Source organism: Phocoena phocoena, chromosome 18 (assembly GCF_963924675.1).
Source record: "Phocoena phocoena chromosome 18, mPhoPho1.1, whole genome shotgun sequence".
Taxonomy (NCBI): Eukaryota; Metazoa; Chordata; class Mammalia; order Artiodactyla; family Phocoenidae; genus Phocoena; species Phocoena phocoena.
Window position 1 is genome coordinate 174,101 of NC_089236.1, and position 27,176 is coordinate 201,276.

At 50.1% G+C, this 27,176-nt stretch overlaps 1 protein-coding gene across 1 annotated transcript; it reads left to right on the plus strand.

Annotated features, from left to right (window-relative positions):
• Nucleotides 1-212: 212 nt before the first annotated feature.
• ATP12A (ATPase H+/K+ transporting non-gastric alpha2 subunit) lies at nucleotides 213-27,176 on the plus strand. Its single transcript, XM_065896315.1, has 23 exons — nucleotides 213-526; nucleotides 1,212-1,440; nucleotides 4,489-4,548; nucleotides 5,329-5,532; nucleotides 6,299-6,412; nucleotides 7,338-7,472; nucleotides 7,599-7,716; nucleotides 7,977-8,245; nucleotides 9,401-9,599; nucleotides 9,735-9,844; nucleotides 11,490-11,624; nucleotides 14,951-15,143; nucleotides 16,996-17,171; nucleotides 17,881-18,017; nucleotides 20,598-20,748; nucleotides 23,828-23,996; nucleotides 24,091-24,245; nucleotides 25,389-25,512; nucleotides 25,643-25,788; nucleotides 26,204-26,337; nucleotides 26,466-26,567; nucleotides 26,972-27,063; nucleotides 27,148-27,176. Exons 1-23 carry the CDS (start codon nucleotides 213-215, stop codon nucleotides 27,174-27,176), a joined length of 3,495 nt encoding a protein of 1,164 aa, XP_065752387.1.

Below are 27,176 nucleotides of genomic sequence, written 5' to 3' on the forward strand. Positions count from 1 at the left end.
CAGACCTCCCCAGGAGTACGCTGCTGCTTGAGCTGCGACGCTGGAGAACCTGTGATGTGTATCTGTAACCAGATGTCGCCGGAGTCTTCCCGTCCCTTAGGACTCGGTGACTCACTGCTGTTGCCCTGCTGCACGGGGGCGGGGGGAGTGGGGGGTTGGGGGTGGGATTTGAGTTCAAACGCTGCCCTTTCGGGAAGAAGGGAAGGGGGGTGATGGCGACTGTGGGGCAGCCCTTGCGGAGGAGGGGAGGCTCCATCCCCACGGGGCGCCTCGTCCGGAGCCCTCGGGCCTCACAGCGCCTCCATCCCCGTCTGGACCCTGCAGAGGAACGGAGCTGCCCCTCGGGGGGTCTCCAGGTTATCCCCCGGTTCGCTCTGACCCCATCACCGTCCCCTGAAGCCGATTCTCCGATCATCCGGGGCTTCTTACTGCCGGGACACCGGGAGCTGCAATCCCCACCGACGAGCAATGAGGTCTCGAAGAGAAGGGTGGGCGGGGGCTCTCCTCTGGGCGGGGCGCACGGCAGGTCGGGGCGCGGGACCGCACTGCCCACCCGGCCCAAGCTCGCCGGACGCGCAGCCCGCTGGAGGGGCGGGGAGGGGCGGGCCGCCCATTTAAGGCCGCACCGCCGCCCGAGCCGGACAGGCAGGCGCTCGGCTGCCGCAGGAGCAGGGAGCGCGCCGCCGGCCTCGGCCCCCGCCCGCCCCCCGGGGCCCCAGCCCGAGCCATGAGGCCGGTGCGTGCAGCCGGGGCGCGAACGCGCGGGGCGGCAGGAGAGGGCGGGCGGGCTCCGCGCGTCTCCCTCCGCTGCGCGGAGACCCAGGGCTGCCGGCGTGAAGACGCGAAGCCAGACGCGGGGCAGGGGCCGCGGGGGTCCTGATTCGCAGGCGGCGCGGGGCTGGGGACTCCACCGGTGCGCTGTGGTCCTGAAGCCGCCCCGGCCTCTGAGGCCCAGGAGTTCAGTGGGCGCCCCCGCCGAGGAACGGCGCGCTGGCGTGTGCCTTGGGGACCAGGCACGAGGGAGACCCCGCCCTCCTGGGGGATCTTGTCTCGAGCCGGGGAAATAACTTGCCCAGCCCTGCGCGCGACCAGCCAGCCCTCCACCCCGGAGCAGAGGAGGGAGAGGGCGCGGGGGGCGCTGTTCGCCGGGCGGGGAGGGAGCAGCTCCCGGGAGGAGGGGCCGGAGGGAGGGCGGCGCGTCTTCCCTGCAGGTGCCGCCGGGGAGGCCTCAGCTCCGCTTCGGAAAACCCACCTCGGGCCAGCACCGCACCTCTGCTTCTCTTTCAGAAAACAGAAATTTACTCTGTGGAGCTCAGCGGAAGCGGAGACATTGAGAAAACGGACAAGGGGCATGACAAGAAGTACGGGGGCCTGAAAAAGGACTGCTTGGAACGCAAAACGCATCAGCCGAAAGAAGAGCTTAAGAAAGAACTCGATCTGGTCAGTTGAGCCAACCGGGTGCCCCTGAGCACTGCCCTCCCCGCTGAGAGCTCGCCCCTATAACCCACCTCCCACAGAAGAAAATTAGGTCTCAAGAGTTTGAAAAGCCCTGAGACTTGTTTTCTTGTTTTTTTTAAAAAAACAATGGTGTGATAATATCTGCCCAGGGGTCAGGCCTCTGAAGGCTCCCTGCGTTCAGGCTGTAGGCGCGCCCAGGTGGGACTCACTCAGAGGGAGTCTCTGACTCCAGTCCCCACAGGCATGGAAGGCCCAGACCGCTCTCCTTCCTGGTGGCTTCGCCGAGATGATACAAGCAGCCAGCTGCCACATTTTAGGGGATAAGATTGAACTATTTGAGGCAGAACCACCCCGGAGGAAAACCAAAAGCACTACGCTTGCTAGGTTTCTGGGTATATTTGCCCCACGAGAAAGAATTTCAGCTGTAAGAGAGTTGGGCTTGGCTTCAGACAACCTTAGGCTCAGCTGAGGTCCAGTTCTCGTGGCTGATCTGTGACTGGGAGCAAACTACTTAGCTTTGCTGAAGCTCCGTTTTCTTTAGGTAAAATGGGAAATAAACAATTTTTGTGGGTCTGTCAGGAGAAAAGTGAGATAAGAGTGAGAGTGTTCTTAATGGAAGTGTTTTGTGGACGTGCAACCCTGTTTCTAGTAAAGCTGGCTGCCCTGGAAAAGAGCTGCCCTGGGACTGAAATGTGACACCGCATCTCAGGAATGCCAAAGGGGAAACTTCTACGTGAGTTTGAGATTATGCTAGATTGTCCCTGCACTTCACTGCAGACCTTAAAGCTGTGATTCTTTGAGCAGCTGGTAGTAGTGTGTGCTTATGTGTGCTCCAGAGCCAATTGTTAAACACTCAGGAATTCGGCAAGCTGACTCATACTGTATTAGTAGCGTGAAGTGTGACTGGGCTGAGCAATCAGTAAATGCTACAAATCGGAGCTCTTTATTTATTTTTCCTGGAGAGCGCATTCAACAGCACACACCACTAGGCATTTGTCCATGTATCTTCTGATGACACTTAAGACCACAGCCCTGGAACTGGACTGACCTGAACTGAAATCCCAGTTTGACTGAAATTCAGTTCCCTGTTGTGAAAAATTGGAATTAAAAATGGTACCTCCCTCTTAGAGTTGTTAAGAGGGTTACAGAGAAAGCAGGAGAAAGACTGAGATAGTCATTCTTATTTCCTACGTATCTCTAGCAGTTAGGGTGAAGACATAACTAGTCTTACTTGAAATTGCTAATTACAACATGAATATATATCCATTGTATCATATGCCTGTAAATTACAATGAGAACCTCCCTTGAGATTGGAGCATTTTGTGAAGATGTATAATACAGAAAAATAATTTCCATAGTATTGGCCAAAGTGTCCCCTTGCTTCCTTGCTGAGATACATCTTTCTTTCCCTCCCTTTTCACAACCTTCTCACAAGAGTCCTATAACTCGTGACTGCGTACTTGGATGCCCTTGCAACCCGACCCCTCCAGCAGGTTAGAACCTTGATGAGAACTCTAACATCCCCGGCTTCTGAAGACGCAGGCAGACAGTGACTCAAGCCTGGGCCACCTGGTGCTGCCCTGTGCTGTTCCAGCAGAGTTCACTCCCGCACCCTGGCCTGCTCTCATCCCCAGAGCCGGGCTAGCAGGAGACGATAGTGCAGTACAGCCCCTCAAAATCTGAGGTCCATCCATGAAACCAATGGCTCTAATCATCCTTTAACTTTTCTCTGCCCAGGACTTGGTGTACTGCACACAGAACTGTGTCTTAATCCTTTGACTCCCCGGCAGTACCACATTCAGTTGATATTGGTACAATGAACAAACGAGCAAGGCAGATCAAGCCTCTTTCGCGGGCTTCCCTGGTGGCGCAGTGGTTGAGAGTCCGCCTGCCGATGCAAGGGACACGGGTTCGCACCCCGGTCTGGGCCGCGGAGCGGCTAGGCCCGTGAGCTATGGCCACTGAACCTGCGCATCCCGGAGCCTGTGCTCCGCAACGGGAGAGGCCACAACAGTGAGAGGCCCGCGTACCGCAAAAAAAAAAAAAAGCTCTTTTGTAACATGAAACTTTTTTGCATATACTTGAGAAAAGAGATGGTTCTGGTACCAGTCACAGTATAAATTTTTGTTTCAGACAATCAGAGTTCTAGAATCCTGAATGCTGGGTTTTCTAGGTGGGGTGAGGAAGACTTAGCCCGGGGTTTTCTGCCACAGGAAGAGGCTTCTAGTCCTTTAGCCCAGAGATTCTCAAAGGGAGAGGAGAGGGGGACTTTGCTCCCCAGGGAAGATTCAGCAATGTCTGGAGACATTTATGGTCATCACTTCTTAAGGGAGGGCACTGGTGGCTAGAAGCCTCCACAACAGAATTATTGGCCCCAAATGTCGATAATGCCAAGGTTCCGAGACTCTGCTTTAGCCTAATGATTCTGTGGCAAAATTAGCAAGTGTGCCCCCCCCCCCCGGCCGGTATTTATTTGGCAGGTTTTTAATCTGGGGGCTTCTCTGACAGTGAACTGAGTCTCAAGTACTGGAATAAGGAAAGGCATGCTTCTCTGTACCAGACCGCCTGCCCAGTGAGGGCCGCATTGGTAACAGTCAGGACATGAAATGGTTTGGCACTACTCACAGCCCTCCATGGATCCCACAGTTCAGGTCTGAGTTAAGTGTCCAGATCACTGGTGCCTGGACAACAGGTGTGCTAGGATTTGCATGTGCTGGAGACCAGACTGAGGTGAAATGCATTGCTTTGCTCAGAAAAACTAAGGACAGCTGCTCTGTGGTAAATGGCAAGTTAAGTCTGAACTGTTCAGAGGTGGCCAGAAAATCCCCTGGCCAGTGACCTGTCCTGCAGCGAGGTTCTCTTCTCTGGCCGCAGTAGCCCCTGGGACAAAGGTTCCTTCTCTTCATCCCACATTCCCTGGCCGCTCTGCCTTCCTCAGCGCTACTCCCAGCTTCCACGCACTTGCCGAGGCCGAGGGTTTGAGCCTTGGGATGATCTAATTCGCTCTGGTTCTCTTTTCACGGGCTTCAGGACGATCACAAGCTCAGCGAGGAGGAATTGGAAACAAAATACGGGACAAACATCATTACGGTAAGTCGCCGGAGAACCAGTGATGGGGAGAGAATCCCAGGACTATGCTCAGGGTTTGCGGAAAAGAATGAGTGACCCAAAGCTGCGACTCTGAGAATGCCAGCCACCCATATGCCCACCATGCGAGACAGCGCTGGTTCCCCGCGGGAGCTGGCTCGTCTGAACCGCCCTGGCCAAGCCCTCCGTTGAGCTGTGTGCTTGGTCACAGGCAGTTCTTTGACTGTGACCGCAGTGAAGCTGTGGTGACCCCAGGAAGGTTTGGATGCTTCCTCGTTGTCACGATCAGGGGTTGCTTTTAAACCCTGTGCCCAGGACGTATTAGGGTCTTATCAAGGCCTCCTCCAGAAAGGGACAAGGCTGCAGGGCACACCATGTGCCTCATAAAATCTCCCACCGCAGAAGTAGGGCTTCCTTCCGTGAATTCAAATCTCAAAAGTTTTGGTGTCTTAACATCAGGAGATTTGGGTGCACCTGTTCAAGTCAACAAGAATACCTGCAGTGTGAGGACCAGGCGATGCCTGGGTTTCAGGAGTTCGCAGTGGGCGGGGGAGGCAGACGTGTAGGAAAGCGCTCAGCAGCCATGCTGCTCTGCGAGACGGCATGTGAGAGGCCGAAGGGCATGCTGAGGGAATGGCGGAGTCTGACAGGCGAGGCTCCCTGGGTGGCGCAGTGATTGAGTTGGGACATAGTAACCGCTACCCACCCTCTGCAGAAATGTGACATCCAGCCCAACGGGGGAGAAACGTCTGATTTCTGTTTCTTTTGGCTCTGCTTTCTCAGGGTCTCTCCAGCACCCGGGCTGCTGAGCTCCTGGCTCGGGATGGGCCCAACACACTCACCCCCCCCAAGGAAACCCCGAAGATTATCAAGTTCCTCAAGCAGATGGTGGGGGGGTTCTCCATCCTCCTGTGGATAGGAGCCGTCCTGTGCTGGATCGCATATGGGATTCAGTACTCCAACGATAAGTCCTCCTCCCTGGACAGCGTGAGGCCCTGGGGCTCCTCCTGGGTTTGGTGGTAACGGGGCGGGGGGCGGTGAGGAGTCAGCACCGTAACGCAAGGGCAGAGCACTGGGCTGGGGTCAGGGGTCCACCACTGATCAGTCACCACGTGAGTTTGAGAAAATCAGTCATTTTCCAAAGTGTAAAACAGAAATTATATCTGACGTTCTGGTGTCTCAGAGGCAGTGTGAGCATGGATTTTTAAGAGAGAGAGAGAAACACAGAAGTTCCTACGTGGAGAAAAAGGGTCCATATCCACGTGAAGCGCTTTGGGGCTTCCTCTCCTCAAAGCGAATTCTCTCCCTCTGCCGTGGAGAGCTTCTGTGCCTGCTGATCACAGAGGACTGAAACACAAAACTGTATTGGCCGACACGATGCTGAGAGGAGGAAGCCAGATGAGAAGGGCCGCATGCTACACGGTTCCATTGATGTGAAATGTTCAGAGCAGACCCGCCCTGGATTCAGAAAGCAGACCCGTCGGGGCTGCCAGGGCTGGGCTGGAGTGGGGAGTGATGGCCAGTGGGCTCAAGGGGACTTACTGGGATGATGGATCATGGTGACTGTCGCACAACTGTGTACCTTAGTAACGATCACTTAGTTACATACTTCAAGTGCGTAAATGGTGTGGCCTGCAATTTACACCAGGACACTACTGCCATGTCTCTCGCTGGCCATGGAGCACCCTGGCCCTAGGCTCCGGCTCATTCCTGACGCTTGTTTTTCTGATCGATGCCTGTCCCCCTCTCCCAGGTGTACCTGGGCTCCGTGCTTGCCCTGGTGGTTATTTTAACCGGGGTGTTTGCCTATTACCAAGAGGCGAAAAGCACCAACATCATGGCCAGCTTCCGCCAGATGATCCCACAGGTGGGTGCGGCACCCACTGTGGTGTCTGCGAGACTTGAGATGAGCGAGCATCAGGCTGGGGGAGTGGAAGAGCTTGGAGGCCTGGGCCCCCTCCCTGCTGCCTGCAAAGTGACCTAATCTCTGTGGAGCCCCTGTTTCCTCCCAGGGTTTTGAGATGATCAGCGAGATAAAATGGAGAAAAGCGCTTAGTCGGGAGCAAAGTGGGGCAGGAGCATGAGTCGTTGCACAGCATCTCCTGTGGTTTCTCCTCAGCGCTGGTGAACTGTTTAGACAAAAGCAGTCCAGGGGGTTCTGAGCGGGAACCAAGGAGGCCAACCTGGGATTCTTTAAGTGTCACCCTCTTTGCTCCCATTTCTCAGCCTGCCCGCATGTGCTCTCAGTATGGGAGGCCCCGTCCCTCCGCCCACAGGAACCCAGGAGGGGTCCTCTAGGGAGACCGTGCACTGCTGTCAGCGCGGCAGGAAAACCGCACCCTCGCTGGTCTGCAGAGCTGCTGGATAGAGGGGACTCTGGGTGGGATCTTCTGTGCTAGGAAGTGGAGACTCTTCTCTCACGCCATTAAAGTTTTCCCGACCTGAGCAAGATTGTTAAACCCTTTGGCTCAACCTTCAGGAGTCTTCCTGGACCTCCCAGCAGGATCGTTCATCCTTAATGGTCTCCCTTCCCGCCAGGCTCAGGGCTGTCGCTTTGCCGTACCCTCCCATGGCAGAATTTTCTGGGTCCAAGAATATCTCCATGAGCTCCTTCTCAAGAAACAATAGTTCTTGGGGTCTCTAGGCCCCAAGTAAAAGTCTTTGTTTCATTTTCTGCTCTTCTGACAGCTGTGGGTCCTAGTGCCTCCCTTCCCGAGGTCTGGGGAGGGTGCAGGACTGCCATCACATTCCAGGAGGGAATCTGAGGCCTGGGTCATGGTTTTCCTTCGCAGCAAGCTCTTGTCGTTCGAGATTCAGAGAAGAAGACAGTTCCTGCAGACCAGCTGGTGGTGGGGGATATAGTGGAGATTAAAGGAGGAGACCAGATCCCCGCGGACATCAGGGTGCTGTCTGCTCAGGGGTGTAAGGTGAGCGTCACAGGCACCCCAAGGATCGTGCTCACGACCAGCTGGCTTGCTATGGTCCTTCCAGGTCTCGGCGTAACTGGGGACGGGACAAGGTGCCTGACCCTGAACTTGTTTCAAAACTTCTAGGTAGACAACTCATCTCTCACCGGGGAGTCTGAGCCCCAGCCCCGCTCCTCTGAGTTCACCCATGACAACCCCCTGGAGACAAAGAATATCAGCTTCTTCTCCACAACCTGTCTGGAAGGTAAGTCCAGCTGCTCGCAGGACCGCATGTTCCGCTCGTAGCGCTTCTCTGTCTTCAGGCTTTGTTTTCCTCTCTTTACCATCACTTGCTGCAAAGCTTCTCCAAGAGAAAACGTGGAATTGGAGAACCTAGAGAGCTGGTGTTTGGCCTTAGTAATGTCATGAGCTGACTGGCCACGTAAGCCACCAAAGAGAGGTCCGTGAGACTGTGGTCCCTCCTAGCTGAGGACCCCTAGAATAAAATGTCTGCTCCACCCGCAGGCACAGCGACTGGCATGGTCATCAACACGGGTGACCGCACCGTCATTGGGCAGATCGCCTCGCTGGCTTCAGGAGTCCAGAACTCGAAGACGCCCATTGGCATCGAGATCGAGCACTTTGTTCACATTGTGGCAGGAGTGGCAGTCTCCATCGGCGTCCTTTTCTTCATCATCGCAGTGTCCATGAAGTATCATGTCCTGGACTCCATCATCTTCCTCATTGGCATCATTGTGGCCAACGTGCCTGAGGGTCTCCTGGCCACTGTCACTGTGAGTCTGCACTGCTAGTGGTCGTACGCTGACCCCGCTCACGTGCCATCCTGCCGTGCTGGGTGAGCGCCCACCACAGCTGAGTCTGCTCCGTCAGGGGCAACCGTGGTACATTCTGAACAGACTGTTTCTTAGAGGGACAAAAAGAATTGTGATTTGTTAATATTTGAATGCAATGTCCTTGAAAACTTATATTTTCATTTTCAGGAGATCTGTCTGCAAATCCCTTAAGATCTAGATAAGACAGTCTTGAACCACCATTTACAGATTTTCTAGAAGCCGGATACCTCCCCCCACATTTCCACCGTTCTTAAAAGGAAAACAAACCAACAGACTCCTTTGGCAGTTTCTACAGCTGAGGGACTTGAGCACCCTTTTCACCTCGCTCCTCTTCCCTCTCAGACTCCCACGGACACACACAAATGCCTTCCGTGTGTTCCCGCAGCAGCCCAGCCCCTTCCTGTGCTTACGTCCAGGTTCAGCTTTGGTTCTCCCTGCTTAGCTCACCCTTGAACAAGGCCCTTCTCTGCGGTGCGGGCCCCACGGGCAGGGAAGGGGGCTTCGTATCTTCAGTCCTGTGTGAAGGTGGCCTGGTGCCATCCTGAGCAACGGCAGAAGTTTTTGATTCCAGGTCTCCTCTGACTCCAGCAGAGAGTAATCTGACAGAATTGGAGGCAAACAGAACCCTTTGAGATCTGCAGGGTTCGGAGAGAGGGAAGAATGTTTAAATATGGAGCTCTTAAAGTGAAACAGATGCTTCTTGATTCCCCAAAGCAGCAAGGTAGCCCTTTGGGACAAGCCCTTTGGCAAGTAGCGGTGGAAGTCCGTCTTACGCGTCCTTGCTTGTGAATGACAGCCAAGGCCCCCTTTGTAATTACACATGACTTGCCTGGCTCTGCGACCTGTGGGTGCCTTAGGATCATTTTCCTGAAGGAGCAAAGGGACAAAAGAGTGTTCCACATTTAACAGAAGAAAGGACTGTGGCATGTCCATGTATAGGGCTTTACATGCTTTCTCAGTCACTGGGGCTGATGCAGCTTTACTGCATCTATAACCATACCTGACACTAGTCCAGCTCTACCTGTTTCTACATTATTGAACCCGAGTTCAAAAGGGTGGTTTTTCTCCAAGCTTCTCCCTCTCTCCTCCGTCTAGGTGGCTCTGTCACTGACAGCAAAACGAATGGCCAAGAAGAACTGCCTGGTGAAGGGCCTAGAGGCAGTGGAGACCCTTGGTTCCACCTCCATCATCTGCTCAGACAAGACGGGGACCCTAACCCAGAACAGGATGACCGTGGCCCATCTGTGGTTCGACAACCAGGTCTTCGTGGCGGACACTAGCGAAGACCATTCGAGTGAGTCTCCGGGCGCATCCAGCCTGGCCCTGCACTGCAGACTCGGCAGAGGGTCTGGTCTGCAGCCTTGGGGTGAATAGTGCTGTTCGTGGGTGCGAGCCCAGCACCCTTGGCATCCCCTGTTCTTCTTTCCAGATCAAGTCTTTGATCAAAGCTCTGCAACCTGGGCCTCCCTGTCAAAGATCATAACGCTGTGTAACCGTGCTGAGTTCAGACCAGGACAGGAGAGCGTCCCCATCATGAAGGTGAAGGCCCTGCACACGGTCTCAGTTACAGGCAGAGCCACGGCACTTTCTTGTTCTGATTTGGTGCTTGACTTAATCTCTCCAGCTGAGTAGGTTTATGCTGTAAGAGCAAGTCTAATCACAAGACCTGTAGAAAACTTTTTTCGCTGTAACTAGCTCGGAGAAATCTAAAAGTTCTCAGAATATTCACTTGGGCCTTTTGAAAATTCTGTCTCTTGCCAGAAAATGAATGTGCCTTTAAGTTACTTTCCTAACTTCTTTATCAGCTAAGAAGATATAATCAAAGGTTACTTATTACATAAATGCCATTCACTGATGTTTAACATGTAATCGGCTAGAAATAGAAGGAGGGGTCTTAGAGCGTATTCCTCTGGGCTGCCTGGAGCTCTTGTATAATTGCAATATACGAAACTTGTCTCTCTCCTCCCCTCCTTTCCTCCCTCTCCCTCTCCCTCTCAGGCGTCACTGAATCTGTGTTCTGGCTTTTCTGTTTGCCATCTCTTTCCTTCATTGACTCTTACTTATATTTTTTGTTTGCTTTTCTTTATCAGCCAGCTCATTAATTCTCCTTTTGGCCAATCACTTCTCTGTATCTTTCAAGTCCTTATCTCCAGTTCTAATTTCTCACCCAAATTCCATGCATCTCCAGCTCGCTGTGTGTGTTTCCACTTGGAGGTTTTGCAGGCTAGACACTCAACATACTATACTTGTCACCTTCCACCTGTACCCAAACTTGCTCCAAGTTAATATCTTATCCCAAATTTTCTATTTTTCTATGCTGTAACCATTTTACTTGTCATCCTTTTGGAAGTCATCTTTAACTTACTCCTTCCCAAAAGTCTAGTGAGTCAACAAGGCCTATTACTCTTGTTTCAGAGCATCCAACTTTACGTTTCTGTTATCACTAATACCTTTCATCGGAACAACTGTACCAGCCTCTTAACAGGCTCCATGACTCTGGTTTATCCCTCCCCTGTCTTTCTTGCATGCCACTAATTTTCCTTCAATACTTCATTAGTTAGATGGACTACTTCATCTAACTTTGCTCAAAAACTTCCCATGCCTCTCTATTTTCTGCTTCTCGAGTGTAGGCCTCAGTGCTTGCCTTTTGGGGTTCTTTACATCTGCCACATTCTCCGTGTCCACCTGTGCTTCAGCACTCACAATAGAGTTTCCCCACCACGTGCCTTCCTTCACGGCTTTCTGGTTTCTAGAAGGCTTTCTTCTGCTCCTCTCTCTTTAGGTAACCCACCTGTCTTTCTCTCTTTTTTTTTTTTTTTTTTTTTTTTTGCGGCTTGCAGGATCTTAGTTCCCGGACCAGGGATTGAACCCGGGCCCTGGCAGTGAAAGCACGGAGTTCTAACCACTGGACCGCCAGGGAACTCTCCCCACCTGTCTTTCAAGATCTAGTTCGTAACTGCTTTTTTCATGAAAACTTCCTGCTCTCAGAGCTCTTACTTTTCTGAACTCCCCTAATGCCAGCAGGTGGCGCCCTGCAGTTAACAGTCCTAAGTCAGTCACTGGCTGTGCGGTAATTGTTTTCTCTCTCCAGGAGATAGTAAGCTTAGGTTACGTGTTGGCTCGTTGCAATTGATCAGAGAAGAACCAGATTATGTGCTGCAACTATTTGTCTCTTGATTCGCAGAAAGCTGTGGTTGGAGATGCCTCAGAAACTGCTCTTTTGAAATTCTCAGAGGTCATTTTGGGTAACGTGATGGAAATTAGAAAAAGAAACCGCAAAGTAGCTGAAATACCTTTTAACTCGACCAACAAATTTCAGGTGAGTTTTTCGTCACAACTAAATCTTTATCATCACTAGAACAGCATTTCCACCTGTGTAAGTATCCTTTGGTTAATATGTATTGTGAATGACACTTGACTTCAAAAATAGTCCTCAGAGATGCAGGGCCTGGACGTCTGGTAAACCCATAACAGGTTTCCCTGAAGTAAGTATAGAAAAAGAACGGTGAAGGTCCTGCCGTTCCCACGCGTGAGCTATCTGTGTGACGTACACACTCACATGCACACAGACGCAACAGCACCCGCACTGGGTAACTTTGGCCAGGGAGGGGCAGCGGCCACATCCCAAAGGACGAGAGAAGGGTGGGGCATGGGGAGAAGCAGCGCTGCCCCTCCTCTGTGTCAGGCACTCTACATGCTTTGTCTCATTTAATCCTCATTATAAGCCTGTGAGGTAGCTCCAAGTAACCCCAACTGAAGGGTGAGGAAACAGGCCTTAGAAAGCGCTGAGGTGACAGAGTCACACAAGCATCTAAGTGGCACAAGCAGTTTTCACACCTCTGACTCCTGAGTCTATGCTTTTTCTACCGCAGCTCAGAGTCTGGGCAGTTCAGTTCAGGCCATGTTGGTAAGCCTTGCCCTTTGTGAAGACCAATGAGTGCCAGCCACACTGCTCTCCCGTTCTGCCCCACAGGCAGTACGTAGGGATCTCCTCTCCCCCGTGGCTCAGGAAGAGAATGGCGATCCTTGCCTAGTTGTCACCCCTCATGCCAGGGGTGCCCAGCAGTCATGTTAGGACAAAGGACAGTTTCTAGCCCAAGGTGCTGGCACAGGTGGGATTCCCTGTAGACTCCAAAGCTGAGAGTGGGGCATCGTGACTTGGTCTTTGCATAACAGTAAATTATGTAAATAGGATAACCATGTTTGTGTACAAGTTTCTGGTGATAACCCACACATTTTCTTTTATTTTTTTAAATTAATTTATTTATTTTTGGCTGCGTTGGGTCTTCGTTGCTGTGCACAGGCTTTCTCTAGTGGCAGCGAGCGGGGGCTACTCTTCATTGTGGTGTGTGGGCTTCTCGTTGCAGTGGCTTCTCTTGTTGGGGAGCTCAGGCTCTAGGCACGCGGGCTTCAGTAGTTGTGGCTCACGGGCTCAGTAGTTGTGGCTCACGGGCTCTGGAGCGCAGGCTCAGTAGTTGTGGCACACGGGCTTAGTTGCTCTGCAGCGTGTGGGGTCTTCCCGGACCAGGGCTTGAACCCGTGTCCCCTGCATTGGCAGGTGGATTGTTAACCACTGCACCACCAGGAAGTCCCACCCACCCACACATTTTCTTTGGAAGGAATTTAGGACTGGAAAATAACTGTGGAGCAAACATCTTTGTGGATGATTGAACAGTAAAAAATCATGGTTAGCAAAACAGACAACTAACAAAATGTATGATGTAAAATGTAGAGGAAATCAGATTTCTGTTCAAAAATATAGTGAAAATAGAATGAGTAGCAATTCTAAAATAATGATTGTAACAATAGCTACCATGTGCTAATTTCCACACTTCTCACAACAGTTCTGTTAGGCAGTAGAGAAGGAGGAAACAGGACATAGCCAGCAAGGGACAGAGCCAGGACTCAGCAGACCCAGGGGACCATGCTCTTAGGACTAGGCAGGATGGCCTTCCAACCATGAACGAGACTCAGAGTCCCCCCGGGGCTCTGTCTCCTCCAGGGAAGGCTTCCTCGTCGTGTGAGATGTGAGGAAAAGCGGGTGCTGTGAGGCCTCGTGTACAGAATGTTGAGGGAGAAGTGGGCTCCCCAGAGTTGGTCTAGAAAGGAGAGGGTCCTTCAGAAGAGGCCAAAGAGCCTCTGGGATGCTATTAGTGCCATTTTATATCCACACACGAGCAACACTCAGCACTAAGCAAGGTGGTTGGGTGTCATGACCTTGGAGGGTCTCTGGGGCATCGTTCAACCCAAGGAAACAAAGTGGACAGTCTTAGAATAGCAGTTCCCCAAACTGAGACTGGTCCATTAAAATATTTTCCACAGTTTATGGCAAATTGAAAAATTAGGACAATATTTTATAAAATTTTATATAGAGATGGAAGTATTGAATTTAGAAGATTATCCTTTATGTCCTGCATGGTTAGGGCAGGGACTCTGGGGCCTGCTGGCCAGAATTCAGGTCCCATCTCAGCCCCCTGCTAGCGGTCACTGAACCCTCTGCACCTCAGATTCCTCCCTTGTAAAAGGCAGTAATAATGGTACCCATGGCCATAGTTTTGAGAATTAAATGAGTCCATTTAACTTCTGGGCACTCAGAACAGTATACACAGTAAAAGTATTTATTATTCCTACTTTAAGTGTTAAAATGCCCTACCTTTCAGAAAATGATAGTGACAGTAGACGGAGGTTTTTGGTTTGGTTAGTTGGTTTTTTTAATGTCGCTACTTGGCAATGTGAAAAAAGCTGCAACCTTACGTTTGCCCTCCATGGTTTTCTTTTTTTTTTTTTTTTTTGTACTCATCTCTGATATCCAAAAGTCTATAAACTACTGGTTTAGAATCAACTGGTAGACCCAAAATGATAGAATTTTTCTTTGTAACTTACTCATTCTCTCCCAAACACTCCAGCTTCCTAAAATTCTTTCCAGGGCTTAGAAGGGTACCTGGTATAAAATAAGGTCTAGACTTAGACACTTTATTATTGTCTATAAATTTTTCCACAGTTTTCCCGATTATCTCATTAGGGTACATCTAGAAGTAGAATTGTGAGGTCAAAGGGTAATGACGGTAAAGTTGTGATTCTTGTTACTTAGCTGTCCCCCCAGAGGCCTGTGCGTGAGAGGCTGTCCTCACAGCCCTCGCGTCCTCTGTCACATCCAGGCCGTGACGCTGTCCACGTGCCTGACTGAGTGCAGGACGTTTCGGGTCTGCAGGGAGGGCAGTCAAGGCAGGAGGTGAGACAAGGCGGCTCCCAGCCCTCTGACCCCACGGTCGCCCCAGGAGATCGTGTTCAAGGCCGAAGCTTTCACAGGACGACAGCGCATCGGGCCTCCCTAAAGCAGCCAGTTTCTGTTTGAGAGACAGGCTGAGTTTCCCCCGCGAGACACCCTGATTCAAATTCAGGGTGTTCCCCTGGGCTGGGACAGAGTCTAGCTCTCTGCATACTGCTTGGGTAGAAAGGACAGGATGCACCTGCAGAGAACACTCCTTCTTTATAAATCAAGAACCAGTAGCCAACAGAGAAAGGGGTGTTTTTAATCTTGTCGTGTTGCTCATTTAAAGGTGTGTCCAGTTCAGGCCCTTAGTAGCAAAGACGGTGTCATTGCCCAATGCCACACTGAACATGCTCGACCCCTTTCCCCCGCAGCTCTCCATACACGAGACAGACGACCCCAGTGACAAGCGTTTCCTCATGGTGATGAAAGGGGCCCCCGAGCGGGTCCTGGAGAAGTGCAGCACCATCATGGTCAACGGCCAGGAGCAGCCTCTGGACAAGAGCACGGCCAAGGCCTTCCACACGGCGTACATGGAGCTGGGCGGCCTGGGGGAGCGCGTGCTGGGTGAGCAGAGCCCTGATCCCGCCCGTGAGGCCCGCGGCTCTCTGCCGGCCTCCGGCACACGAGGAGACGGGCCTGTGATGTAGCGGAGTAGCTCTGGCGTCCACTTGAGTCATAAAGAAGGAATGGTCAACGTACAAGACACACTGTGATGGATAGTGTGAGGGGCGGGCCCTTCCAGATCAGGGAAATCTGGGAAGTTACCGTGGCACGGGTTGCATTTCATTCTGGACTTTGAGTGAGGGAACTTGAAGGGAGGTAGGGAGCGCACTCACGCAGAGGGAACCTCGTGGGCCAGAGCACAGCGGTGGGAACGGATGGAGTGGCACGCGCCTTGTCGAGGCTGCAGGTGGACGAGGTACCACGGTCCTGGGACACAGGGCTAGAAGGGTCGTGTGGAGGTTGGCTTGCAGCGCCCTTCTTGGCGGGGACAGGAGCAGAGTGGGTCTCAGCAGGAGGTGCTGCCCTCACTCAGGCGAAAAGGGATTTGATCCCAGGCAACGGGAACGTGAAGGTCACATACAGAGACTGTGGAGGCAGAATTGGTAAGACTTAGCAGCTAATTAGAGGGGAAAAGTAAGTTTAAAAAAATGTTGAGGGGCCTTCCTGGTGGCGCAGTGGTTGAGAGTCCGCCTGCCGATGCAGGGGACACGGGTTCGTGCCCCAGTCTGGGAAGATCCCACGTGCCGCGGAGAGGCTGGGCCCGTGAGCCATGGCCGCTGAGCCTGCGCATTCGGAGCCTGTGCTCTGCAACGGGAGAGGCCACAGCAGTGAGAGGCCCGCGTACCGCAAAAAAAAGAAAGAAAAAAAAAAAAAATGTTGAAGTTTCCCACTGAGCAGTTAGGGAAAACGTACTGCCAGTAACTGAGAGAAGGTGTCGTTAGAGGTGGAAGGAACCTTAGAAGCACGGCCACCGTGGCAGAAGCCTGTCAGTGGCAACGTAAGGGGTATCACAGGACATGTTCTGCTGGGAGAATCGGGGGCCAACGAAACAGCAGCTCTGAACTACAGGGTGATGGATGGGTTCAAGGTAGCAGAAGTTCATACTGACGATAAGGCTCGTTAAACATCGTGAGAGCTCTTGCCAGTAGAGATGGAATCTGGAATGTGTGTTTCTAAAGGACATTTGAGTCTGTAAAGCAAATAAAATACATAAATGAGTTGATAATGCTTGAAGCGCGCCCCCAGCACCAAGCATCCTTTCAAGGCAGGATTGCTGCCCGTCTGAGTTGCTCTAGGACCCTCACGTCTGACCTTTCCCTCCCACGTGATTAAAGGCTGAACATCGTGCCCTTCCCCTGACGCCCCAGTTCCTTCCCTGGTCTACGCAGGAGCACATTTTGTTTTCTCTGCCGAAAAGGGCCTTCCCACCGCCTGTCCTCCCTTCTTTCCCCGGGAAACAATGACTCCTTGCTCAAGAGTGAGCTCACATGACCTCCTTGGTGAAGTCTTTCCTGTTCTCAGGTGGCTGAGCGTAGCCCTGCTCTGTGGTACTCACCACGCTCCGGGCTCTTCATCTCTTTGTGTCTGTCCCCCACTAAACTGCAACCTCTTGAGAAGTAAAGGCTGTCCACTTCTGGGCTTTCTGTTTCCAGAACATAACAGAGAACCTAATGGGCACAGAGTAAATTATTTTGGGATGAAACATGTCTTTCCTAAAAACAACATGTGTTATGGAACTGAAGGAATTAAACAGTTCTGGTTAAACTCTAAAGTATTGGTAAAATACAAAGGACTGAGAGTGTATGAAAACGTTCCTTCTTTCTTTCATTCTTTTTTCTTTGTTGTTGTTCCTTCTTTCTTGTGTCATTTCTTATCCTAGTTTCATTGACTCCCAAATTTATACCCATTTCAGGTTTCTGTCATCTCTACCTGCCAGCAGACGAGTTTCCAGCAACCTATTCATTTGATGTAGACACAATGAACTTTCCTACTTCCAACTTCTGTTTTGTGGGCCTCTTATCGATGATCGACCCGCCTCGGTCCACGGTCCCTGATGCGGTCACCAAGTGCCGGAGTGCAGGGATCAAGGTGGGACATACACATTCCTGAATTAACAAGTCCTCCATTGATGTTGGATCCCTTTCTAGGAACATTTGTCATGGGAGAGTCAGTATTTAGGTCTCTTCAACTAAATGTCATAATTCCCCTTTTTTTAGTCTCCACTTTCACTGTACTAAGATTTTAGTAACTGTCCCATAAAAGCAAAGTGATTGTGTCTGTGTGGAATAAACCACAAGAGTAACTGCAGCGAGCAGAAAGCTGTGTCCCTGTGCCATGAGGTGGTCACATCTTGCCCTAGACTGTGATAGACAGTAATAGGTTTTATTGCTTAATCTCGAGGTCCAGCTTCCATACTCCATTTCCCTCCTGATACAAAAGCCAAAATGTGAATTCCATTACCGTGTAAATCCCAAGGCTGTGCAGCGTCATGAAGCTACCCAAGGAGACATCCTGTCAGCCCTTTCACAGATAAGTTATGTCCGAAGGAAAGGCTGGATGTCAGAGGAGGAAATGTAAGAAGCTTAGGAGCAAGGGTAGATCTCGTGGGATCAGTGTGCCCTTCAAAGACAGCTGCTTCTCTGACCTAAAGATCAAGGACGGCTCATTAGGGCAAAGCATAGTCACCCCTAGCCGTGCTGTACAGGGCCATGGTGGAGCAGGCGATGCCAGAGTGGTCCCTGCTCGGGTACCTGAGTCCCTCACCGTCCACATGCCCTTCTCACTGTTTGTGTTCTAGATCATCATGGTTACTGGCGATCATCCAATCACAGCCAAAGCTATTGCCAAGAGTGTAGGTATCATTTCCGCCAACAGTGAGACGGTGGAAGACATTGCAAAACGCCTCAACGTTGCTGTGGCACAGGTTAACAAGCGGTGAGCTCAGAACCCACCCAGCAGAACTCAGGTTCTTAGCCACGGGGCCCTGTTGCCTCTAAAGAGCCATGCTGTGGGTGCAAACCCCTTCCTGCCAGATATCCTCTCAGGGTTATGCGAGGCTGCTTTACTCTATAATGTATGTATCCATTCCTTCCTCAAAATTGGATTGAGCGCCGGACATGTGCCAGGCATGGTACTGATACCATGAGGGTTACCTGTATGCATGTCTTGTATGAAATTTCAACCCAATGAAGTAGATCTGAAAACTTAAGTGCCTGACTTAGCGTGAAGAAACTGAAGCAAAGACTTTACAGGAAATTACCAGCCATTGATGCAGTTGTATAATCAAGAATATTGAGAACACTTTGCATTCCATGTGCCCTCCCAGTCTGCATCTTGCGTATTTATTCCATTGGCTTCATAATGTGTAGCTGTGGAAACATACTTCTCTTTACTTTTTACTTGGTAGTAAATAGAATGGAAGCTTCGTAAGGAAAGACTGTTTTTCTTGTGTCTCCTAATTCTTTAAATCATGTTCATCCTTTAGTCCAGTCATCTGTCCATTTGTTCTGTATTCTTTCAACAAATAATTGTTGAGTGCCTAGTGTCTACCAGGCACTGTGCCAGACACTGGAGCTATAGCAGAAACAGACCAGACACTCTCCCCACATTTGGGGAGCTTTCCATTGAGCCAGAAGGGAAGAAAAATAAATTAACTGTGATGTGGTAAGTTCAGTGAAGGACACACAGGGATGAAGGAGCTGGCAGTGGGAGCCTGGACTGTTGATCATTTATATGAGTCAAAGGCTCCAAAGTCTTAGTTTGAAAATTAGTGTCATTGGCTTTATTATACTTTCATGCATGTGGGGAAAAAAGGGAAAAACCAAAGAGCCTCTTCTAGTTTACCCAAGCATTTATGCCTTTTAGGAACATAGAGCTGTCAGGTAGTGAATTACTACCAGGGCAACGAATTACCGGTTAAGACAACCAAACAGTTGAATGGCCTCTGGGCACAGCAACGGTATCTGAAGTCCAAGGGTCTCCACTGCTCCTTTGTGTCAATAGCATTCATCTATGAAGACAGGTTTGGAGCTTTTGTTTATCTGTTTTGATTTTTTAAATAATAGGATTATACTTTTTCCTACAAGTTACCACACAGGAGAAAGGGGTGGATGCTTTGTGAACGTTTTCAATTGTCCACTGTATCAACTCCAGCTTCATGATCATAGAATAACACTTTTTGCAGCTCTGGGGAGAAAGGAAACACCCTTTCTTTCTTAACTTACTTTTATTTGTATATATATATTTTTAATTTTTTTATTTACTTTTTTATTTATTTATTTTTGGCTGCATTGGGTCTCCGTTACTGAGTGCGGGCTTTCTCTGGTTGCGGCGAGCAGGGGCTACTCTTTGTTGTGGTGCGTGGGCTTCTCATTGCGGTGGCTTCTCTTGTTGCAGAGCACGGGCTCTAGGGGTGCGGGCTTCAGTAGTTGTGGCTCGCGGGCTCTAGAGCGCAGGCTCAGTAGTTGTGGCGCACAGGCTTAGTTGCTCCGCGGCGTGTGGGATCTTCCCAGACCAGGGCTCCAACCCGTGTCCCCTGCACTGGCAGGCGGATTCTTAACCACTGTGCCACCAGGGAAGCCCCATGTATATACATTTTCTTACCAGAATATAGGAAGACCTGTAGTTTGAGTCAAGTGCTAGAATTCCAATATTTAGCACCGATAGGAAAGAACAGACCTAAAAAAAAAGGAAAAAAGCTCAGAACTTTAAGAATGGAAAAAGCATGCAGTGTTTTGTACTTAAGGATGTTTAAGCTGAGATTAGAAGGCTGGAGTGTTCACCAAGGGAAGGGAAGTTGACGTAGCAGGACGTGTGAGGCCTTTGCACGGAGAGTCCGGAGGCTCAGAACTGAGAAGCCTAGTGGGCTGCTGGCAAGAGTCAGAAGGGACAGATGGCATGGGCTGCACCCAGCCCTGCAGACCGAGTAGGGATTCCGGGGTCTGCTCAAAGCACAGCGGAAGCCTCGGGAGAGTGTGCACAGGGGACAGCACAGTCAGATCTGCACAGAGTTTCTAGAACCTCACTTTTATAGTCAGCAGTTAAAAGCTTTCCTCAGAGAAGACCTCAATAAACTTTTCTCCCTGCATAGCTCATGGCATAGCAGACACTATAAATAGGAAATGACAGTAAAGAATTGTTACCCATGTGTTTAGGCATACGCTGGATTCTAGGACCCAAAACGTACAAACAGGCAGGTTTTTTTTACCCTCCTTTTACTTGTTGAGTAAAGCATTGCCCCGGGAAGTACCACCTCTCACACATTCCTGGAAGGAAATGGCTAATTGGCTTTTTCCTACTGTTGAGTGACGCAAGGAAATGCCTTATTTGTCAGCCTTAGTTCACTGTCTTGAAATGAGACCAAAGTATCCCCAGTACTCACACACCCGGTTATCCCACCAGAGGACTAGGTGTCAGGACTTTGGGTTCCAGGTAAAATCAAAGAAGTTCAGCCCACCTCCCGCCCAGAACAGTGTTTCAACCTTGAGCCTCAGCCAGTTCCTTCTGCCCTTCTAGGGACGCCAAGGCCGCTGTGGTGACCGGCATGGAGCTAAAGGACATGAGCCCGGCGCAGCTGGACGAGCTCTTGGCCAACCACTCAGAGATCGTCTTTGCCCGGACGTCCCCCCAGCAGAAGCTGATCATTGTGGAGGGCTGTCAGAGGCAGGTGGGTGGACGCAGCACTGGGGGAGCCTTCCAGGTCTGTCACCATCCCACGGGGACATGCAGCGCTGAGCGCTGGGCCCCCATCCTCACCACCCCACATCTCCACCCGTCGGGGCTGACCCTCTGCTCACCCTGGGGCCTTGCTGCAGGCTCCCCAAGGGCCTTGCGACAAGGAAGTTTGGAGCTATGGGGGATGTGAGTGGACGCAGAACAGAAAGCGCAAAGCCATAAGACAGCGTACCCACTGTCGCCTGCACACACACTGGGTTTTCTCCCTCCAGGTTTGTGGAGATATAATTGACTCACAGCACTGTGTAAGTTTAAGGCGTGCAGCGATCTGACTTGCGTATATCATGAAATGATTACCACAGTAAGTTTAATGAACAGCTGTCTCATATAGATACAAAATTAAAGAAAATGAAAAAAAATTTTTTTCCTGTGATGGGGACTCAGGATGAATTCTCAACAGCTTTCCTGTAATGTTGTATGTTACATCCCCAGTACTCCTTGTAACTGGGAGTTGGTACCTTTGACCCCCTTCCTCCAATTCCACCTCCCCTCACCCCCCCACCTCTGGTAACCACAAATCTGATCTCTTTTTTTATGTGTTTGTTTGTTTGTTTGTTTTTACGTATAACTGAGCTACAACACTGTTAGTTCCTGGTATGCAACAGAATGATTTGATATTTCTTTACAATTCAAAATGATCACAACAATTAATTCAATTACCACCTGTCACCTTACAAAGATATTACATGTTGACTGTGTCTCCCACGCTGTACATTTCACCCCTGCAACTCATTTATTTTGTAACTGAAAGTGTGTCTTCATCCCCCATGCTTGTTTCACTCAACACCCCCACCCTCCCCTCTGGCAACCACCTGTTCTCTGTATCTATGACTGTTTCTGTTTTGTCATGTTTGTTCATTTGTTTTGTAGATTCCACATATAAGTAAAATCATACGCTATCTGTCTTTCTCTGACTTATGTCATGTGGAGCATAACACCCTCTAGGTCCATCCACATTGTTGCAACTGACAAGATTTCATTCCTTTTTTTTATGGCGGAGTAACAAATTTACACACCACATCCTCTTTATCCATTCACCTATTCATGGGCATTTGGGTTCCTTCCATATCTTGACTATTGTAAATAATACTGCAATGAACATTGGGGTGCATGTATCTTACCTAATTGGTGCTTTTGTTTTCTTCAGAAAAATACCCAGAAGTGGAATTGCTGGATCCACTGGTAGTTCTATCTTTAAATTTCTGAGGAACCTCCATACTGGTTTCCATAGTGTCTGCACCAATTTACAGTCCTATCAACAGTGCACAGGTGTTCCCTTTCTTCCATATCCTTGCCAACACTTGCTATTGGTTGTATTTTTTTTAAGTCTTTATTAAATTTATTACAATATTGCTTCTGTTTTATGTTTTGGTTTTTTGGCCACGAGACACGTGGGATCTTACTTCCCCAACCAGGGATTGAACCCGCACCCCATGCACTGGAAGGCGAAGCCTTAACCACTGGACCGCCAGGGAAGTCCCTGGTTGTCATTTTGATAATAGCCATTCTCACAGGTGTGAGATGGTACATCATTGTGGCTTTGATTTGCATTTTCCTTATGATTAGTGGTATGGAGCATCTTTTCATATGCCTGTTGGCCACCTATATATCTTCTTTGGAGAAATGTCTATTCAGGTTCTCTGTCCAGTTTTTAATTGGATTGTTTATTTTTTAATGTCAGGTTGTATGAGCTCTTTGTATAGTTTGGATATTAACCCCTTGTTGGATATATCATTTGCAAATATCTTCTCCCATTCAGTAGGTTGCCTTTTTGTTTTGCTGATAATTGCCTTGGCTGTGCAAAAGCTTTCTGGTTTGATATAGTCCCACTTGTTCACTTTTGCTCTTGTTTCCCCTGCCTGAGAAGAGAGATCCAAAAAAATATTGCTAAGACTGATGTCAAAGGTGTACTGCCTATGTATCCTTCTAGGAGTTTTACGGTTTCATATCTTACATTTACATTTAAGTCTTTGATCCATTTTGAGTCTATTTTTGTATATGGTGTGAGAAAGTGGTCCAGTTTCATTCTTCTGCATGTAGCTGTCCAGTTTTCCCAACATCATATAGTAAAGAGGCTGTCTTTCCTCCATTGTATATTCTTGCCTCATTTGTTGTAGGTTAATTGCGCACATTAGTGTGGGTTTGTTTCTGGGCTCTCTGTTCTGTTCCATTGATCCATGTGTCTGTTTTTTGTGCCAGTACCATACTGTTTTTTTTTGTTTGTTTGTTTGTTTGTTTTACCATACTGTTTTGATTACTGTAGTTTTGTGGTATAGTTTGAAATCAGGAAGTGTGATACCTCCAGCTTTGGTGTTTTTTCTCAAGATTGTTTTGTCTATTTGGGGTCTTTTATGGTTCCATACAAATTTTATAATTACTTATTCTACTTCTGTGAAAAATGTCATTGATATTTTGATAGAGATGGCATTGAGTCTGTAGATTGCCTTGGGTAGTATGGTCATTTTAACAATATTATTCCAATCTAGGAACACAGTATCTCTTTCTATCTGTTTGTGTCATCTTCAGTATCTTTCATCAGTGTCTTATAGTTTTCCGAGTACAGGTCTTTTACCTCCTCAGTTAAATTTATCCCTAGGTATTTTATTCTTTTTGATGCAATTGTGAGTGGGACTGTTTTCTTCATTTCTCCTGAGAGTGCGTTGTTAGTGTATGGAAATGCAGCAGGTTTCTATTTGCTAATTTTGTGCTTATTAGTTCCAATAGTTTTCCGGCGGAGTCTAGGGTTTTCTTTGCTTAGTCTCAGGTCATCTGCAAACAGTGACAGTGTCACTTCTTCCTTTCCAATTTGGATTCACATTGGTTTTAATTATTCGCACACATCTTGTTTGGAGCTTGTTGCTCTTGCTTCTGGGATTTGCTGTCTTAATCTCTCCCCCCAAACCCAAAGCGGGCCTTCATTTTGCCTCTGGCTGACCTCGCAGCCTCAAGACAAAGGGAGTGGGTGTCTCCTGCCCAGGCTGCTCACTCACCTCCTCTTGGTGTCCCCATAGGATGCTATTGTCGCTGTGACAGGGGACGGAGTTAACGACTCCCCGGCTCTAAAGAAGGCAGACATCGGGATCGCCATGGGGATAACGGGTTCTGATGCAGCCAAAAGTGCAGCCGACATGGTCTTGCTGGATGACAACTTCGCGTCCATCGTCACAGGGGTGGAGGAAGGTGAGTGGGGTCTCAAGGGGTCTTAGCGAGGGCTGGGGCCACCTGCAAAATCAGAAGCGAGTCCTATAAGGAGAAACGTAACGTCTTTGCCTAGGTCGCCTGATCTTTGACAACCTAAAGAAGACTATCGCATACACCCTGACCAAGAACATCGCTGAGCTCTGCCCCTTTCTGATCTACATCATCGCTGGGCTTCCCCTGCCCATTGGCACCATTACTATCTTGTTCATCGACTTGGGCACAGACATAGTAAGTAGCCCTAAAGGGAACAGCGTCTGATAAATCCCCCAGGTGATGGAAACTTCAGAGTCATTACCTTCAAGAGCAAGAGATGCACTAAATCAATGCTTCTCAAACCTCGACGTGATGGGGCCTGAAGTTCTGCATTTCTGACAAGCTCTTAAGTGATGCCGAGTTTGCTGGTCCACCAACCACACTTCAGAGCAAAGGACTAGAGAGATCTGTCATATGTTTGAAAATTAAAACCACTGCGCTCCATATAAGAACTTTTCAAGATATAAGTTCTTCACCATTCCGAAAAAGCATGCCATTAGTCAGTTTCAGCTCACAGGCCTCCCTTTTCTTTTGAGAAGATGCAGATGTCATCAAAGTAGTCCCTGTACTGCTGGGGGCCCAGTGGCTGAAGTGATAACCCACAGCCACTCCTTGTTAAGTAAAAGAATCTGTGACCCCGAAGCCCCTCACCAAACACAGTAAGAAGTAGCCACGATTAACACTCTGTAAAGCGGCACGCTGACCTACAGTAACGTCACCTAAACCCTCTCCCCTTCTCGGACGAATCCCTTTAAGAAAGCTTTGTGGCAGTTATTCCCGTGGCTCTGGCTTACACAGGTGACAGGCAGCAGCAGAACTCATAGCCCTGCAAGTTGCCGCCTCCTCCCTCGTCTCATAGGACAGCTGCAGGGCACCCTCCACGCTGCAGGGGGCTGGGGGTATCTTTACGTTAGTGGGGAGCTGAGGCCCCAGAGCCTGCAGTCAGATCACTTTCCAGGCTGTTGAAGTTTGCTCATTTTCTCCACTCTAGTGGTTCTTCCAGGCATCACCAGGGACCTGGTTAGAAATGCAGATTCTCTGCCCTCCAGCGGGGGAGGACCTGTGAGAGGACCACTGGTCAGTGGCCGGGCGAAGTGGGAGACGACAGGAGAGAAAAGCGCTTTATAACTAGCATTGTTTAGAACTGGAAGCACAAGGCAATGATCAGAAGCCAACTGATTCTTAAATTCTCTACAGACGACACACCCTGAGGCCTGCACCCTGGAGAGACCCGTTCCCTAACCCCACTGCCACGCCCCGGCCCCTGGCTATGCAGCTGCTGTCCCCTTGTGTCATAGTGTTTCAGGGCCGGGCCTCACGGGGTCTCTCTCCCTCTAGATTCCCTCCATCGCCCTGGCTTATGAGAAAGCTGAAAGTGACATTATGAACAGGAAGCCTCGCCACAAGAAGAAGGACAGACTGGTGAACAAGCCACTTGCCGTGTACTCCTACCTGCATATTGGTGCGAGGAGGGGCCTCCCAGAGAATTCTTTTCGCCTTGTGGGGCGGGGTTGGGACGTGAGGAGGAACCCAGAGGAGAATGAGGTCGGGGCAATTCTGAAGTCATTACAGAACCTCTTCTGTTCTTTCAGGCCTCATGCAGGCCCTGGGAGCTTTTGTTGTATATTTCACCGTGTACGCGCAGGAGGGCTTTCGACCCAGCACTCTCCTTAACCTCCGGGTGGAGTGGGAAAAGGGCTACGTGAACGACTTGGAAGACAGCTATGGACAAGAATGGGTAAGGGCGGGCCCTCCAGCAGTGTCCTCCTGGGAACCGTGAGGGGACAAAGCAGGTGACGGCTTTCTCGGTTAACGGGGCTTGTGGGCCCCTTGGTCACAGCGGTTTGCCTCTGTCGGGGCTCAGCTCACCTCTCGAGTTAGGTGCCTAGAGCTCACCTTTTCACATTAGCTTTGCGATAGGTGTGTAAGAGTAACCAGCCAACATTGTCACAGTTGGGCCAAATCCATTAAGTTAGCGTCTTTTCCTACTCAGCCGGTTAAAGGCAAGAAAGGTTTCTTTCCAACCACAAGGAGGGGATCCTCGCTCGGTCTTGGTGAGGGGGAGAGAGTAGAGGCTTACGGAAGTGTGCTGATGCCTCCCTGAAGCTTCCATCCTGGCCCTCATGGACTTCTCTTTCTCTGGCCGTTGACAGACAAGCTACCAGAGGAAATACCTAGAATGGACGGGCTACACAGCATTCTTTGTTGGCATCATGATCCAGCAAATAGCAGATCTGATCATCAGGAAAACCCGGAGGAATTCCATCTTCCAGCAGGGTCTCTTCAGGTACGGCCGGCATCCACCCTCATGGTTCAGCCTGGGCCTTTGCTGCCGGGATGACGACGCGTTGACTGTGCTGGGTGTGTGGGGCTGAGCCTGGGAGTTCAGAATCTGTTCGCTTTTGTGTCTTACAGAAATAAAGTCATCTGGGTGGGGATTGCCTCGCAGGTTATCATCGCGCTAATCCTCTCCTACGGCCTCGGGAGTATCGTGGCCCTGAACTTCACGATGCTTCGGTGAGGTTCCCTTCAACGGTGGGGAGGGAGGAGTGAGCCGCCATCTGCTGTCACGGCCTAAATAATCACTAGGGTTCCAGAGACTCTTTCCCCTCAAGTCTTTCAAAGGAGGTAAAATGAAACCGGTTTTATATCAGTCTGAGCCTTTGACCTGCTAGTTTTTTTCAGAAGATGAGGTGGGTTTTCCATCCCTCACCATCCCATCTGTACCCTCGTCCGGCAGACCACTTCCCAGGCAGGCGTTGTTTCTAGTGGTCACAGTCCAGTGTGGTTTTACGCTGTGTGACGCAGTGGCGTCGTTCTCTCCAGTGAGGCAGGGAAGTGACCGAGAAGCTCCTCCACTTGTGGGGCGGGCCCCCCTCTGGGTGCGTGGGTCTCATCTCCCTCCCTCCGCCCCCTCCCAGGCCTCAGTACTGGTTCGTGGCTGTACCACACGCTGTTCTGATCTGGGTGTATGATGAGGTGCGGAAACTGGCCATCAGACTCTACCCTGGAAGTAAGTAGTAGTATGATTTGGGGGTCTCTGTCTAGTGCAACAGACTCCCCTCAGTTTCTAGCTTACTGTTTTCTACCTCTATAGGCTGGTGGGATAAGAACATGTACTATTAA